The sequence below is a fragment of the Phyllostomus hastatus genome, unplaced genomic scaffold (assembly GCF_019186645.2).
Source record: "Phyllostomus hastatus isolate PE091 unplaced genomic scaffold, TTU_PhHast_1.1 phas_contig_64, whole genome shotgun sequence".
In the NCBI taxonomy this organism is placed as follows: domain Eukaryota; kingdom Metazoa; phylum Chordata; class Mammalia; order Chiroptera; family Phyllostomidae; genus Phyllostomus; species Phyllostomus hastatus.
In genome coordinates, this window is record NW_025333928.1 from 10,456,207 (window position 1) to 10,472,396 (window position 16,190).

The window sequence follows — 16,190 nt, forward strand, 5'->3', positions numbered from 1 at the left end:
CATGTCCTGGGCTCGAGTGCACGCACCAAGCCGACATTGTGTAAGCTCGAGATAACGCTCTTCAGGTGTACACACACTAACATACTCCTCATGCCTGTGAGCGCCCCGCAGACACACACACCCACTCACGTGCACCTGTGCTGGCCCTGGGCACGTCCGGCCCTGCACCCACACCTGCACTCGCCCGCTGCCCTAAAACGAGGCTCTGGCCTCTCCTTTGCCCCTGTCACCCCCTCTCCTGCCAGATGCGGAGAGCCCCCAGGGCCACAGTCCTTTCCCTGGCTGAGGGCTGATGGGCAGGCCCAGGTGGCAGGCGATCGCTGGGCTGTCGTCCCCTTGGCTGGTGGCTGTGATGAGCAGTCACTCCAGCACCCCCCCACCCCCAGAGCCAGCCCGGCTCCAGTAATGGAAATGTCAGCTTGATTCATGGGCACTTGCCTGCCACAGCCCGGCCGGGGGACGGGCATGCCGGGAGGTGCCTCCCTGGGAAGGGCCACCGCTGCCGGCGTGACGACCCCTTGCTCAGGAGGAGGTGGGGACGAAGAAAAGCATCTGGGCCTGCCAAGTTAATTCTAATGACAAAAATGTCACTTCAGGACATGGGAAGTTCTACATAGGTGACCCCAGGGAAGACCTGCCTTGAACTGGAGTGGTGAGGGCGGGGGTCTCGGAGGAGGGGCGGCCGCAGCAGGGACGGGAGGATGAGAAGGGAGGCGGGAGGGGTGTGGGCGGGAGTCGGAGCTGTGCGGAGGGCGTGGGGTTGAGGAGCACTGAGGCCTGTGCGGCCTCGCGGTGAGGCCGGGACAGACTGGTCGGAGCTGGTGGCACAGGTCTGCGGCCAGGCACTCCTCTGGCTTCGGGGCGGGTGGGACCCTGTGGGTTATAACGAGGAGTGTGGCCTTCACCCCCTGAGAGGCCCCAGGGAGCCATTGAGAAAAGGGCTTTATTTTTCAGTCACAATATTATATTTTGAACCAAAAATACTGAAAAAAAGGAAAGAAATGTATGAACAGAATCTCAAAGAAAAGTGAATGACAGCTCAGCAGACGCAGCATGAGGGCTACAGTGACAGTGGTGACAGGAGGGCTCTCGGGGGTGGACATGTCAGCTCTGCATTTTGGGAAGTTGTCCTGGTCGCCTGTGGAGAGGGCCTGGGGGGTGGGGGGTGGGGGGTGGGGCAGAGGCAGGGCGGGCCCTGGCGGGGGCCGCAGGGGGTTGGGACTGAGAGGGCGGTGACTCTGGGGATGGGGAGGAGAGGCACCGGCAGGGCCTGGAGGTGGGGGAGGGGCTGAGGGGCGTGAGGGCACGGGCGGGGCCCTGCTCGTCCGAGGCTCCTGTCTGGGCTCTGACACTGCGCAGCTGTGACACGGCCACGCGGGGCCTCGGTGGGAGTCAGGGAAAGGTGCCTCCCGGGTGCTCCCGTCTCCAAACCACAAGAGATGCAGCCCGGAGCACACAGCTTGGAGGGCTGAGGCTCAACTCCACTCGCCTCACTCCCAGCTGCGGGGCCGAGAGCACACGGCACCACCGCGCCAGTGGACAGCCAGCCATGGGCCTGAGGACAAACAGCACGCCGAGCGCCATCAGTCATGAGGAAAAACCAATCTGCTCCACGCGGGGGTTGCTGCGCAGAGAGAAGGAGAGCTGGCATGGGACCTCAGCCCTGCCCCCGTGCGGTCCAGCCCCTGCCACCCTCGTAATTGTTTCTTCCGCCACATTTCATCTGGACTGACGCTGTCTGAACCTCTGCCTTAGGGGAGGCTGGTGGCTGAATTGATGTCCAGAGGCCTGGCCATAGCCTGGCAGCTACCGGCACTGGTCAGGACCTGGGGGAGGAGGGGCCGGGACTCCAGAACCGAGGGGGCCTCTACACGAGAGAAGCTCCATGGCAGGAGGCCAGGGTGGCCAGCCTGCGCCCCAGGTTCCCTTCTTCAGACCTCCTGGCCCTCCCTGGGAACTTCCTGGGCCAGGGTGTGGGTGGTGAGCAGGGGTGCAGCAAGGCTGCGTCAGGGAGAGGCAGTGTGGGAAGGAGCGAAGCAACAGGGCAGGGGCGAGTGGGGGGAGAGGAGGGTGGGCAGCAACCTCTGACCAAAGGCTAGTGCCCTTCCCAGACCGAGCCGCCGGGGCTGGGCAGGCGTCCCAGAAGTCGACGTGTGTCGCCTGGGAGGTAGGGACATGTTGCTCTGGGGAGGATCCCGGGCCTGGAGTCCCCTCTCACCCCCGTCACTTACTCTAAAGCCTCAGTGTACACACCTGCAAACTGGGCGTGATCGTGCAGCATGTGGAGTGCATCTTCCCTCCAGGGGCACCTCCGTGAGGCAGGCACTGCCGGCACCCTGCTGGGTAGGGAAGCCAAAGGGAGCACGGGGTGTGGAGTCCCTCACCCAGTTTGCACCGCTAGGAGGTGGTGGAGGCTGGACTTGAACCCAGCTGGCCAGCCCCAGGGCTATCGCTCACCATCACCAGCTTGCTGGGCACAGGGCACCTGCCAAGTAAGGTCTGTGTCCAACACTGACATGCACCCTCAGTGACGAAACCCTCAGAGCGTCAGTGTGGGGGAGGGCTCACTACCAGTGGCTGCTATTCTTTTTGTTGTTACTGCCACAAAATAAGGATGCCAAAGGCTGTCCCTTCGGCAGGGCTTGTGAGTGGAACAGTCGTCCGGGGCTGGGGGCCTGGAAGTGCTGTCATGAATGCCGCACGTCACACGGAGGTCAGGGGCATCCTGCCCAGCCACGCAGACAGCCCCCGGCTCACTGGGGCACATGCCCCGTTGGACAGAGGTCCCACCTGCCTCCTCGAGACCCCTGCCTGGGCCTGGCTGGGTGCCAGAGGCTCAACTGAGTCTCGGGCTCTGGGGGAACCCCCACATGCCCAGGCGGCTGGGGCCTGGCTCCCAGGACGCAGTCCTTCCCACTCTGGGCCGCGCAGCCCTGTCCCCCGCTAGACTTGGAACCAGTGTTATCTGGGGTGCTTGGTGTTTGTTTGCCTGGGTAAGTTGAGCCAACAATTAAAAGTTGGATTTCACATTAAAAATAAATAAAACACCTGAATTTCTGGCTTCTCTTAAGGACACTAAAGACCCGGCGTTGCTGGGCCACTGGCGCTGTGCTGCTGTCGGCCAGGCCCTCCCAGGCCGGCTTCGGTCCCTGAACCACAGGGGCCCAGGCCAAGGGTGCCGGCTGGTGGCCGAGAGACTTATCGTGGCTGAGAAGGGAGGGACACCGCACTCACCTCCCCACCCCGCCCCAGGTCTCCAGGGCTGGCCCAGGTGCACAGCCATGGTGGGAGGCACAAGACCGGCTTTCCAACACCAGGGTGTCCGGGCAGAGCGAGGCCCCTCCGTCTTCTAGGAACTTGGAGAGAAGCAGGGGCAGGAGAGGGCCGCCAGAGGCCCTCACACCTTCCCTCCGTGGGGGCGGGGGACCGACGGAAGGCCTCCCCCTCACCTCGGTGGAGTGACCGGGAGGTGGGTTTCCAAAGGGCCCTCTCGCCCATCGCCAAAGCAATTGCTGGCACTCAAGCTGCAGTGCTGACGCCCCCACCCCTTTCAACGGAACCTTCTTTCCACTCAAAGGCTGCTTTACCCGGGTGCCAAGGCCACCAGGGGGAAGCAGGGAGTGGCAGCCAGGTGGGAGGCCAAGAGTCGGCATCGGGGTGTGGGCCTCCAGCATCCACACACTTGAAGGGAACACCCGGAGCCAAAGACCCAGCGATCTCACTGCCACCTCAGCTCTCTGGTGCTTGTCCTGGGACTTGTGCGTTGACTAATAGCTGTGCATCTTGGGTAAGTTACTCAGCCTCTCTGTGCTTTAGTCTCCCTGTCTATGAAAGGAGGACCATTATAGTGCCTGCCCCATAGGGTTGTTATGTGGGTTACAGGAGTTAGTGCCAGGCACAAAACCATCACTATGAGCATATGGGCTTGTACTGTCTGTTTTTCACCCAGTGCCGGGATCGTCCACAGGTGGGGACGATGAAGGTCAGAGAGCGGACTTCCCCATGTCACTTGGCTGCCGGCCTCCAGTGGCCTCTGACTCAGTTGCTAGAGGTAGCGTGGGCTGCCTTTGATCCCAAACTCAGTGTACCGAAGTATACCCTTAACAATATCTTTTATTGATTTTGCAAGAGAAAAAAATAGAAATTTGTTTTAGATTTAATGCCTGTACAGCCTTTCTTTCCTTCAAATTTCGTGGTCCACACACTTGTTATAAACATCAGCTGAGACTCCGGGAGCGAGCGTGCACGGTGCTTGTGCAGCGCTCTCCGCCAGTCCGACCTGTGCCCGTGTCTGGGGGGATGGACAGCTGGGCTCCCTTTCCAGCCATGGCTCCAGTTTTGGTCCCTGAGAGCTGGCTCAATCAGCCCCCCACGTGCCCTGGCGTCAGCTCTCCCGGGCGTGGAGGCCCCGCCACATCTGGGAGGAGCAGGAAGCTGGGGGCTCTGAGGCTACAGAAACGATAGATCTTCTTAGAGAGAAACAATTCCTTATCTTCACATCGACCCCGCTCCAAATGAGAAGCGCATTTGCATAGCTGCCCGGGGAAGCTGCAAAGCTCATAAAGTATTTGCTGGGCCCTCGGTTGCATAGGAACGTACTTGGAGTACAGTAACGCGGCTGGGCTGGGCGCCAGGAAAACAACGGATTAATATTGAGAACGAGAAATTACCCACCACTGGGAAACCAATTAGGTCCCTGATCCGAGCTTGTTACATAGATGGAAATAGATGTGTTCTGGGCTGCACTCGGCTGGGGGTGCAAGGCACATTTCCAGCTTGCTGGGAAGCTGCTGGAAGAGGGAGGAGAGGGGGGCCTGGGCTGCGAGATCCTCGGTGCCTGACTCCAAGGGCACAGACGGGGACAGGAAGGGAGAGAGCAGCAAGAGAAGGCCCCCTCCAGGCTCCAGGCACACGGCCGGGCATGCAGTGAGGGCCGCCTCTGTCCAGAGTTCCAGAGGAAGGGGCGCAGGCTCTGGGGACTGAGAGCAGGGCTGCGGCACGGGTCCTTGGCCTCCCTGCCTTTCGGCCACAGGGCCTCTAGATGGGCCCCACTGGCCCTCTGGGGGCCGAAGCCGCCCTCCTGCCGGTCCTACCTGGGTCTGGCAGCAGGGACGAGTGCCCGGCATGCCGGGGTGGGCCCAGCTCTGGAGGGGCAGGTGCACCCCCTTTCTGCCCTCTGCAGGGCCCATGCCCTCGGCCAATCCCTCCTCAGCCTCAATAAGAGGGCAGAGATCCCTGCAGAACCGGTTCCTCTGAGGGGATCTGTCCTTTTCAACTGGTCCTCGGTGGGACTGGGGATGAGTGAGGGTGTTGTAGCAGTTCTGGCTAGACATTTGGGGATCCGAGGAAAAGTCCCTCCCTCTCAGGCAGCTCTGCTAGCCTCCAAAGGAGATAGGGATGTGTGTGGGGGATAGGGAGTTGTTGGCACCCCAGCCCGGGCGCACCCCTCGAGTGCTGGTGTTTGAGGCCTGGTCCCCGTGCCCTGCTCAGCCATGCTCCGGGCTGGATGGAGGGCCTCCACAGACCACCCCCCCATCTCGGACCGAGTCAGACCTGGCTCTGGGATCCCAGGGCGCAGGGCTGAGTGGATGCCAGCGCTGTTTTGCTGGAGAGGCAGCAGGCCAGGTGACCTGGGGCTCCCTGCAGGGCAGAACAGAGGGCCACCGCACTCCTCCCACCTACAGCTCCTGTCTTTCCCAGGGCCATCCACCCTTCAAGTCCCTTCCCCCCAGGAGGCTCCCCTCCACACCACAGCTCTCTTCTGGCCCCTGGGTCCTGGCTGGCAGACCCTGAGGACTGAGGGGGGACGTGGGTGCTGAAGGGGCCATTGAAGGAGCCCCAGGCTGGCTGAGGACCAGCTCTCCCTCCTTTGCCGGTCAGCACCGCCATCGTCTTGCTGTGTCCTCACTTATGCAGGTTTTGGGGCGTAAGGCTGTCAATGGAGAGCACAGAGGGATGAGTACCACCTAGCCTCAACCCTGGAGGGCTCCCCACACCCTCAGGCTGAAATCTAGACTGCCCAGGTTTCCATCCGAGGCCCTCGGAGGCCTGGCCCCACCTGCGGCTCCCGGCAGCCTCTGAGCCTGGCACTCCCGCACACTGGCCCCCCCACCCTTCACGGAGCAGACTCTCCCGCACTGCCCTCCGGGCCTCTGCCCACGCTGTTCCCTCTGCCTGGCCCACTGTGTGCACCTTTTAGGATGCAGGCTCGAATACCACCGACTCCGAAAAGCCCTCACCCTGTGGATCCTCCCTGTGGGTCCTCTACTGGTTTGGTGTGGCCCAGAGCAACCCCTTAGATGGTGTGCTCCTGCCCTTGACCGGCTTTCTCTTCTGTGCCGGAGAGGCCTGGCTTCCAGGGGGCAGTGCTGTGCCCCAAGGGGCCTGCTCTCAGTGGTGGTGGGGGGGGCGGGCAGCAAGCCACTCCTCAGCCCCCAGCCAGGCTCCTGGGCAGGGGAGGGGTTTGAGGGTGGGCAGGGCCCGAGAGGGTGTGTGGTGCTGCGGCCCCTTCTCTACGTGCGGCCCAAATGCTGGAGAAGGCGCCCCAAGCAGCGAGCAGAAGCTGACCTGGGTCGACGGCATTCTGCTTCCTTTTCGAGTTGGCAATGATTTGGTTCTCATTCATCATCTGGACGTCCTGGTCTTCCACCTGACTGCTGCAGAGGGAAAAGGCGGGAGATCCGATCAGGCCCCGGCCCAGGGTCCCTGCCGCCTGTTATCGGGTGGGGCTGGGCGCACCTGAGGGCTGCGTGCTTCTCCTGGTGGCTGACGTCCAGGTCCTCCGTGAAGAGGATGGTGTGGTAGGGCACCGTGGGCTCACACGTGGGCAGGATGCCCCCAACCAGGTGGCCCACCATGGCCAGGACCCCGTTATACACGAGCAGGTCGTCCACCAGGAGCTGAACAGACACAGAGGAGGGGCTCTGGGGCAAGCTGGTGGGGCCCTCTCTTCCTTCCTGCTCGTGACCTTGGGCACAGAGGTCACTGCCCCGAGCCCCGCCCACCGTGCACCCGGCCTGCGTTGTGGCCTCAGCTCTTTGCAGCCATTGGGAGGAAGGTGCGCGTCACCAGCCTCGTGTTGCAGACAAGGAGGCCGAGGCTCCTGAGCTGAACTGCCCTTAGCCCGTGAGGCAGAGCTGGGAAGCCCCGGGGGCCCTACTCTCCCCAGCCCAGAGCCACCCCTGCACATAAACTCCCTGAACCAGTTTTTTTTTAGAAGAAAAGGTGAAGGAAAAGCCACTTTGTTTTTTCAGGGTGATGATTCAAATCACTCAGAGGAGGCTGTGGACCCCCAGGTGGAGGGCCAGAGTCCCCGCAGGGCAGGCCGGGCATGTGCGCCTACGGCTGCGACCGAGGGGAGCCGCTCAGACGGCCAGGGCGAGCACTGCGGGGGCCTGAGTCCCGTGGAGCATGATTGTCTGAAAACCCAGCTAATAAGTACTTACGCCAAACTCCTTCACCCCTCGTTGGGGTGTTTTCGCGTAGTTCCACAGTTTGATCATCGACACGGTGGTAGGCAGATCGAAAATCACATAGACCCGGTTCACCTGTCAGAGAGGGGCATGAACTGAAACGGGCACGAACTGAAACAGGCGCGTCTGCGAGCAGGGGTGCCGGGCTGGGAGGGGCACCCGGGGGCGAGCCAGCAGGGCCCCTGCCGTGTGGCCCAGCCTGAGGTGCCCTGGGCCTTTCGTCTCCTCGAAGCCCATCTTGAGTCAGGTCACGTGTGGCTGCGTTTGCAACAAGCCGCTGAGCTGCTCTTGCAGGACCTGCTTTCTTGGGCCTCACGTGGCCCCCCTTTAAATACCACGGGGACAGGGTACACCCTTCCCTTCCCTCCCAGAAAGTCTGGGGCCATGTGGGCCATGGGTCGGGCCTCAACTCCAGAGTGGAGGAGCATTGCTGCAGCTATCTGCACAGCTCTGACCCCCACCTGTCCTTTCCGCAAACCACAAATGACAAGCACAGCAGGCAGGCCCTGAGGGCGCTGCTGGGTAATTTTGGGTACTTGTCTCTGAATCTGTGCTGGGGGAGTGAGGCAGGGGCCATCCACATCAGGGACAGAATCAGCTAGTGGAGTGGGGCCCGGCAGCCTCCCATCCTCCCTCCCCAGCAAAGATTCTCACATGCTAGGGGCTCCTTGCAAGATGCCATAAAGCAACAGCAGCCAGCCCTGGCCACGGGCTGCCAGCACTCCGGCCCCGTTTTGCCCTGGTTCTCGGCCTGTGGCCGTGCTCAGAGGGCCCCGGGGAAAGACGGTGACACAGGCAGTGGGCCACGCTCTGGATGGCAGCAGACAGCACTGGCCTGGGGGCCACAACGCAGCGGTCCCAGGTCCAAGAGCCAACAGATCTGTATCCCACCTTTTGTGTGCTGGGGCTAAGGGGCTGGCCTCCACTCAAGGGAACCTGACGGTTAGGGGGCCAATTTGGGGGAAAACCTCCCTCACAGGAGGACGCTGCCCCTTCCTGTGAGTGTTTTGGAGGAAAATGTACCCACTTATCTTCCTGCCCAATTCCATGCAGTGGAACAGGGCACACTTCCATGGACACACTGATGCCCCAGACACGGCTACATATCGCTGTCCAGGCCTCTGGCCCTGTGGCTGAGAGGCTGGCAGGGCTAGCCCCCACCATCCCATCTCCTGGCTTCTCTCCTCTCTCCCTACCACCATCAAGTAGGTCCTGGCGGGCGAGGCCCATCCCCTTCCTAGGCTCTCCATCAGGTGTTGGAGGAAAAATGTGAGGAGGACCAGATGCAGAGTCTGCAATGGGCAAGGCTGAATCGGTCAGAGAGAGGACCAGGCAGATCTGGTGCCAGAGTGCAGGCACGAGTGGGGTCAAGTGCCCAGTGACATAAGGAGGCAGAAGAGTGAGTAGGGAGAGGATGCAGCCAGCAGGAGGGGACAGAGTGGGCTGCAGAGGGGAGCAGAAGCAGAAAAGTGAACCAGCAAGCGCTGCTCGTGGGGAGCGGTGGGTGTCCGAGCCCGCAGGCCTGCTGCCCGGGGCCCATGGCACAGACAAAGAACTGCTGGCCCAGAAAAGCTGACCCCTTAGGTGTGCTGGCAAACGCCTAAGCCGTCCTGATGGTCCCGCGCATTCTGACTTGTTCCAGATTAACTTGGCCAGGGAGAAAGTTGTGTCATGAAGCCGGGGACAGGAAGTCTCCCAGTCCGCCCCAGGGCAGAGCGCTCCGGAAACCCACCAGGCCAGGCAGGATGGGAGCCAGCCACATGTGCCTGCCGTCACTGGTGTCATTCACTTGGTCGATGAGCTTGTCAGGGGTCCGGACGTCCCCGCACACGCCCTCCAAGGCGTTCACGCTGTCGGGGAAGGCGGCGATGTCTGAGGAGGCTCCTAAGCTGTCATAACTCAGCAGTGTGCTTGGCACCGTGCGCCACCCTCGAGGCCACCAGCCTCCGTCACACTGACTGGGGGCCCAGGGGACACTGGGGCGGGCGGGCGGGCAGAGCAGCTGGTTGCTGCTCTGGGCAGCCTGAGGAGTGACAGCCGAATGAGACGTGTTCTGGGGAAAGTGAGAGCATGGACTGAGGCTGAATGGAGGGTGGGAGGCCAGTTCCAAGGACAGGGGAGACAGCCACACAGAGAGATGCTGAAAAAGGCGGCGTGGAACTCCTAGAGGTGGGAACAAAATGTGTTGCTGCTACTCTGGAGAGTGGAGGGCAAACTCTGCAAAGGGTTTCCTTTGCAAGGGGACAAAGTCACGGCTGCACTCTGCCTCTGCCGAGATGGGGAGGACTGGCGGGGCCTGGCCCAACTACAGGCATCCCGCTGACGGGCGTTAACTCGGGGCCGGAGAACCCGACCCAGCTCTGGCTCTGCCGTTCTGACCCGAGCTCATGGGCAAGTCATGGGACACCTCTGGGCCTGGCTCCTCAGCTATCAGATGCGCACAAAAATCCCTGCATCCCAGAACTGATGGGAAGATCTCAAGGGCCCTGGATGTGAGCTCTCTTGGTGAAACCGCAGAGCCATATACAGCCGAGGAAAATGACCAAACCACCAAGAATCATCTACTCCAGGTGAGGAGCAAGGTGTCTCCAAGGGAAGGCAGAAAATGGGTTCCAGTTGGAACCCAGGGACCCCAAAGAGATGTAAGGCATGCTTTGGGGTTTGACCTGTTCTGGCAGCTCCCTAACTAGCATGTCAGGGTCACAGATCAAGAGTCCAGAGGGGTCACCCTCGCTGCTGTGGCTCAGTGGGTTGAGTGTCAGCCTGCGAATCTAAAGGTCACCTGTTTGATTCCCAGTCAGGGCCATGCCTGGGTTGTGGGCCAGGTCCCCAGTGGGGACACATGAGAGGCAACCACACATTGATGTGTTTCTCTCTCTCTCTTTCTCCCTCCTTTCCCCTCACTCTAAAAAAAGTAAAAACAATGTAAAAAAAAAGAACCCAGAGCGGCCAGGCAGGTCGCATAGAAGAGGCATGGCAGCTCAGAGTCCAGAGCCCGGGCTCGGGAGTCTACCACTCACTGGCCGTGTGGCCACAGGCAAGTTCCTCAACCCTCCGTGTCTCAGCTCCTCTTCTGTGACGTGGGGATGCCGGCAGCACTCAGTCCACAAGATTGTGGTGAGGGAAAGTGAGGCACCACATGGCAAGCCCTGGGCACGAACAAAGGGCTCCGTGGCCCTGAACTCAGGACACACCGAGGCAAACGCGCTGTGACAGCGCGCCCCTGCAGACCTGGTCCGAGCTGTTAGGGTGCCACAGGGCCTGTGGATCCCCGGGGCTGCAGCTGGTGGCCTCGCCCAGTTCCCCAGACCACAGGACCCCTGGTTCTGTGCATCTCTGGAGCCCGGCCCTGTTAGGCGTGGCTGGGGGCTGCTTCGCCCAACCCCAAGGGTCAGCATCTGACTGCAGGCAGAGTCCACTGGCATTTTAATCGCAGGCCCGGTTCCTACAGGGACATCCCCTCTACATTCAGGAGTTCTGCTCCCTCCCCGACCCTCACGCTTCCTGCAGGCGGGGCGGGTCCCCCTGCCTGGAAAGGATACTGTTTTCCGACAGAGGGATTCTCTCTCCCCGCTCGTCGTACAGCTCCAGGCCGGTGAGACCGATGTAATAGGGGTCGCCCCAGCTGGTCAGGAGCCGAAACTGAAAAATGACTGGCACAGGTCGTTAAGGAAAAACGGGCTTGGTTTCCTGAGAACGAAGTGAAACAATGGTGAAGACAGCATAAGATACAATTCTGGGGTTTATACAGATGAATGAAAGCAAAACAATGATTTTTCTCTTAGTAAGACTGAATCCTATCCAAGTATATGTGGCATCAGATTTTCTTTAATTTAAACTGTGTGTGTGTGGTTTTTGCAGGTCCCAGGAGACAGGAGGATGGGATGGGACAGTGCTCTCCAGGGAGCTGGAAGGATGGGACACGTCTGTGTCACATACTCGATGACCAGGCCCCAGCCATCTCACGTGTCAGTGTCCCTGACCCGAAACCAGCAGGAACAGAAAACCTGTGCCCTCCTCCCTGCACTGCAAGTGCGCAGCTGCCATGGGCAGAGGGGCACAGGAGCTTTAATGGCATCGAGAGGGATGGGCCATGGCAGGGTAACCCACCGTCTCGGCACCAGGCATCAAGCCCTTCCTCAGCACGCGCACCCTCGCTCCCAGCATCCCCAGGAGTAGGCGGGGCAGGACACCTGGGAAGTGGCAGGGTGGCTCCCAGGTGACATCGTAGCCAGAGGCAGTCCTTCCAGAACAGGCCAGTGAGAGAGCCAGACTGCCTGAGTTCACTAACCCGGCCCTGCCCCTTCCCGCCATGTGGCTATGGGCAGGTCACTTAGCCTCCCTTTGCCTCAGTCTTCCCAGCTGTGAAATGGGAATGCTGGCAGTACCCACCACTCGGGCCTAAGGCAGCGAGTTTATGCCGGCAGCCCATGGTAGAGATCCGGTAAACCTGGCTACTACTGTCCCTTCTGTCTCCAGCTCCTCCCTGCCTGGTCCCAAGGATAGCCCCCACTCTGGTCCCTGGGTCAGTTCCAGCTTCTCCAGCCCCTCCCGGCTGGAGTCCTTGGTGCTGTCTCCTATAAGCCCCGCCCACTAGGGGACAGGACCTGGAAGTCCTGAACTGCCCCGTCCCAGTGGCACCCAACGTGCTTGAGGACCAGGAGCCCCCCCACCCTCTCCTAGGTTTCCCTGAACGGTGGCCCAGCTGCCTGGGCCGAGGCCTGAAGCCCTGGCCAGCAGCGCAGGCCCAGACCCTGCCTCGGGCTGCGAGGTGCCTACAAGGGCCTCGCCCTTTCCCTGGGCCCCAGGGCCCAGGGTGTGCGGAAGAGGCAGGAGAGGATACAGCCACAGGGCATCACCGGTGCCTCGTAGTCCATGCTCGCCCGCTCCAGGCTTTTTGTGTTGAGCCTAAAAACATACAAAGGAGCACCAGTAAGCAGAAAACAAGTACCAGAATGGACGGTCAGTTACCCCTCAGGCGATGGACTGAAGACCATGGCAGTGTGGCACTTCCAGGGGGCAGTTTGGAGAGACAGCTGCAGCTGCTGCTTGCACGGGGCCCCCACTCAGCTGGGGGGCTCAGTCACGGCCAGCTCAGCACAGGGCCTGACTCACATGGGCCCCCCTGTGCCTCAAAACTACCCTAGTGGGGGTGCTCTCTACCCCCAGGTGTGAACGAGGCAGGTGGGGCAGGGCGAGTGGAGTCAGTGGCTCCGGGCCACACTGCCAGCAGGAGGCAGCGCTGGGGTGTGCTCTGAGGCTCTCCCGTTCCGGGGCTCTCCAAAACGCCCGCTCTCCTGCCCCTTCACGGACAAGGAAAGTCGACGTTGCGCTGATAGCTGAGCGAGACACATGGCGGGCACAGGGCAGCGGGACATGGGCCAGAAGGTGGGGTCTGAGCTAGGGAGGCAACGGCCGTGGGGAGAACCAGAGCCCAGCCTCCCGAGCACAGGAGCAACAGGAACAAAGGCCCTTCAGGTGGAAGGGTGTGGGGGGGGTCCTTTGCCACGGAAAGCAGCCAGAGGGGCTGGAGTGTGGGGTGTCGTGAGGTGGGAGGAGGCAGGAAAAGGAGGCTGGAAGGTGGGGAGCACCCTGAGGGCTCTGGCTTCCTGATCCCGAGCAGTGGCTTCGCTAGCTGGGGCCTCAGTCCCCACATCTGTAAAAAGGGCACAGTGATCCCCACTGGAGTGAATATGAAGCGTCTGGCACACAGCAGGCGCTTTGGAAGGAGAGCTCTCTTCCTCTGCATTCCCCTCCACCGGGCTGCTTTCCTGGGTCTGCAGCCAGGGCCCTCCAGCTCTGGCCTGCTCTCCTCCATTTCAAGGGCAATGTTATAATTAAGTGACTGTTCCCAGTGACCAGCCCAAGGGATCCACTGGGATCCACTGATCCCAGCCACAGTGGAAAGAAACTCATTTTGTTTCAAGAACTTGGCCCCTGGCATTTGGACGTCAGGGGGTTTAAATGAGTGACCTCAACGTGACATTTACAAATTGTTATAAACTTAATGCAGCTGAGAATGGGGCCAAGAAACCCCAGTGAATCCATGAAATGTTGGGCCCTTTTTCTCTTCGAATCTTTTAAATCAGGGACACAGAAACAAGAGGAGGTAGAACCTTCCCTGAACCAGCCCACAGGCATTTCTGGAGTCAGGCAGCCAGGATCCTCTTTTCCCAGCAGGAGGCGAAGGAGGCATTTAAAATCTCCAGCGCTCTGGACGGTGAGAATCCCAAACACCCGGACAAGGTGGGCACATCCCACAGGCTTCCAAGGAGGCTTGGCTGAGCTTTAGAAACAGCCAAGTTGAAAAGCAAAGCCTTTGATCACACCACCTCAAAAACGCTCCAGGCGGACACTTCAGAGCAGGCAGGGGCCCGAGCCGCGGACAGGAAGGGATGTGCACGCGCGTGCCGCTGCCTCACCTCTGGGCCGGCCGGGGCGGCACTCGAGCCTGCAGGTGGTCCACAAAGAGGATTTCCTGAGCGAAATCAAAGTGGCAGTTGCCCGGCCCCTTCCGGATGAGAAAGCCCTCTGGAGGGGAGACGCACAGGCCGTCCAGGGAGACGTGGACGACCTTGGCCTGGCAAACGGAAGAAAACACGCGCCTGAGGGGGGAAGCCGGCGCGGAGGATGGCCGCGTGCGCCCCCGGGCGGACGTGGCTGGCAGCCGGCACGCACAACAGAGCGCCTCCACGGAGCCCCAGCCCGAGCTCCTCTGGCCTTCCTCCCAGACCAGAGCCAGCCGCTCAGGTCCCCTTTCCAGGGCCATCCCCGCTCTGTGCCGGGTGCTGAGCCGGGTGCCGGGCAGACAGCAGAGACGAGGCGGGCGAGGCCCCTGCCACAGCGGACACTCTCCAGTCCACTCAGCCGCGGTGGCCTGAGGCGGTGCAGCATGATGGTCAAGGGCAGGGACACAGGTGCTCCGACATCCATTATTTGTAGTTGTACAAGTTACTTAACCTTCCCAGGCCTCGGTGTCCTTATCTGATGTTAAATGGGCTCAAAAATGAGTCAGCATGCATAACGAGTCCAGAACAGACAGCGTTATGCACACAGCACACGCACCATGCTGGGCCTCCCTCAAGCCCTGGCTCGCACGTGGCCACCAGCCCCTGCGCTGCCGTTCCCTCCGCGGAGCTCAGCTCCTCCCTCGGGGCAGGGGCTTCCTAGCAGTGTCCTCGGCGGCTCGTGGGCCCCCTGTGGTGGCGGAGACCCCGGCTGGACCATCTCTGTCTCTGCGTCAGGGCCTGGCCCACCACTGGTGCTGACTGAGAGCTTGCTGAATGGATGACATTTGAGCCAGCAGGTCCCCCTGTTCTAGGCCGATTTCGCCCGCCAGAGGGCCAGGATCCAGCCGTGAATCTCAAAGCCTTAACGGCAGCGTGTGAGGTGGCCGGGCTCTCAGTGAGCGGGGGGTGGGGAGGGTGTGCTGATGAGCCAGCACCCTCTCTCCAACCACACAGTTTGGAACCAAGGCTCCTTGGCACCTCACCCCACCTTCAGGCTTAGCAATCTGGGCCCATCTGCTGACCAGACAGGTGGACTTCACCTCTGGGAGATGCAGGGGGCTCCTCCATGCAGAGAGGAAGGGGCCTGGCCTGGGTCTCGTGGGTGGCCCCGTGTTCTGGCGCCCTTTGTTCCTTCTGCATCAAGGGAGCCCCCCTGGTGTCGGTCAGTTAGTCCCAGGGCACAGAAACCTGGAAAGCGTAGGGTCACGGCCTTCAGGCGTGGCCAGCGCCGGGCACTCAGATACTGTCATTATATGTCCACTCTGCTTCCCACAAACCTGACTCCTACCCTGAACCCGGGGCTGGACCTGTGGCCCTGGCCTGGCCAGACTGAGAACTCTGACCCCTGGTCACATGGTTGGTTCAGCCGAATGGAACTTGGCCAGAATGACCCGCATGACTCCTGGGTTTGCCCCGCGGGGAAAGCCACCTGAAAACGAAGCTGGCAACAGAACAAAGTAGAAGCCCAGGAAGCCCTGTCCCCCTTCTGGGGCCATCGTCTCCTCCAGGAAGGGTCCTTGACTTCCCCAGGCCACTGTTCACTCCCTCGGGGGCGGGGCGGGGCGGGGTGTTTTATCATCGCCTCCATCTAACAGCCAAGCAAACTGAAGTTCAGGGAGGCTACTAGACTTGCCCAAGGACACTGGAGGGATCCCAAGCCCCATCTCTGTGGGTCTGAGGCTGGCTTTAACCGCAAGCCAAGGGCCCCCAACCAGGGTACCCAGCAGGGCCTTGGGGTGTGGCCATCTGATTCACTGTCTTGGGGGCACAGTTGCCCCACACTGTGCTCCAGGATCTGCCAGCTCCCACGGGCCACCTCCCGCATCCCACAGTGGCCAGTGCTGAGGCCCAGACCCGGGGGGAGGGGGGGCGGGGCCCTGGGCCCAACGTGTCCAAGACATGAATCCAGGTCACAGAGAGTCAACTAGAAAGACGGATTCACTCAAGAGAACTCTCATCCAGAGACAAGAGTTGGAACATGAGGTTTCTCGGGGTTTTCTACGCCCACACATCTGACGTTTTCAGCGTGCTGAGCCTGAGAGAGCGCATGCACATGGAGCGGCCTGCAGAGGGGTGGTAGCTGCTCCGGAGGGAGCGGCCTGGCGGGCAGGGGGCTGCCACCCACTGTGAAAGCTACCACAGTCCTCAAGGCCCCACGGGTCCCGCAGAAGCACTCTGGGGTGCACAGCGCGTGGTGGGGAGCCCAGGC

General features: G+C 61.3%; 1 protein-coding gene across 3 annotated transcripts in view; it reads right to left on the reverse strand.

Annotated features, from left to right (window-relative positions):
• Window positions 1–4,095: 4,095 nt before the first annotated feature.
• LOC123825556 (katanin interacting protein) overlaps window positions 4,096–16,190 on the reverse strand; it is a 189,798-nt gene continuing 177,703 nt past the window's right edge. For 2 of the 3 annotated variants that reach the window (XM_045849080.1, XM_045849077.1), the window contains 8 exons: window positions 13,895–14,052; window positions 12,316–12,380; window positions 11,015–11,125; window positions 9,205–9,344; window positions 7,446–7,547; window positions 6,739–6,899; window positions 6,568–6,656; window positions 4,096–5,932 (listed from right to left, as the gene is read on the reverse strand). In XM_045849080.1, the coding sequence (XP_045705036.1) occupies window positions 5,877–5,932; window positions 6,568–6,656; window positions 6,739–6,899; window positions 7,446–7,547; window positions 9,205–9,344; window positions 11,015–11,125; window positions 12,316–12,380; window positions 13,895–14,052 (882 nt within the window). In that variant the 3' untranslated portion in view covers window positions 4,096–5,876. The remainder of the gene's footprint in view (window positions 5,933–6,567; window positions 6,657–6,738; window positions 6,900–7,445; window positions 7,548–9,204; window positions 9,345–11,014; window positions 11,126–12,315; window positions 12,381–13,894; window positions 14,053–16,190) is intronic. The other variant, XM_045849079.1, reaches the window with a different exon arrangement.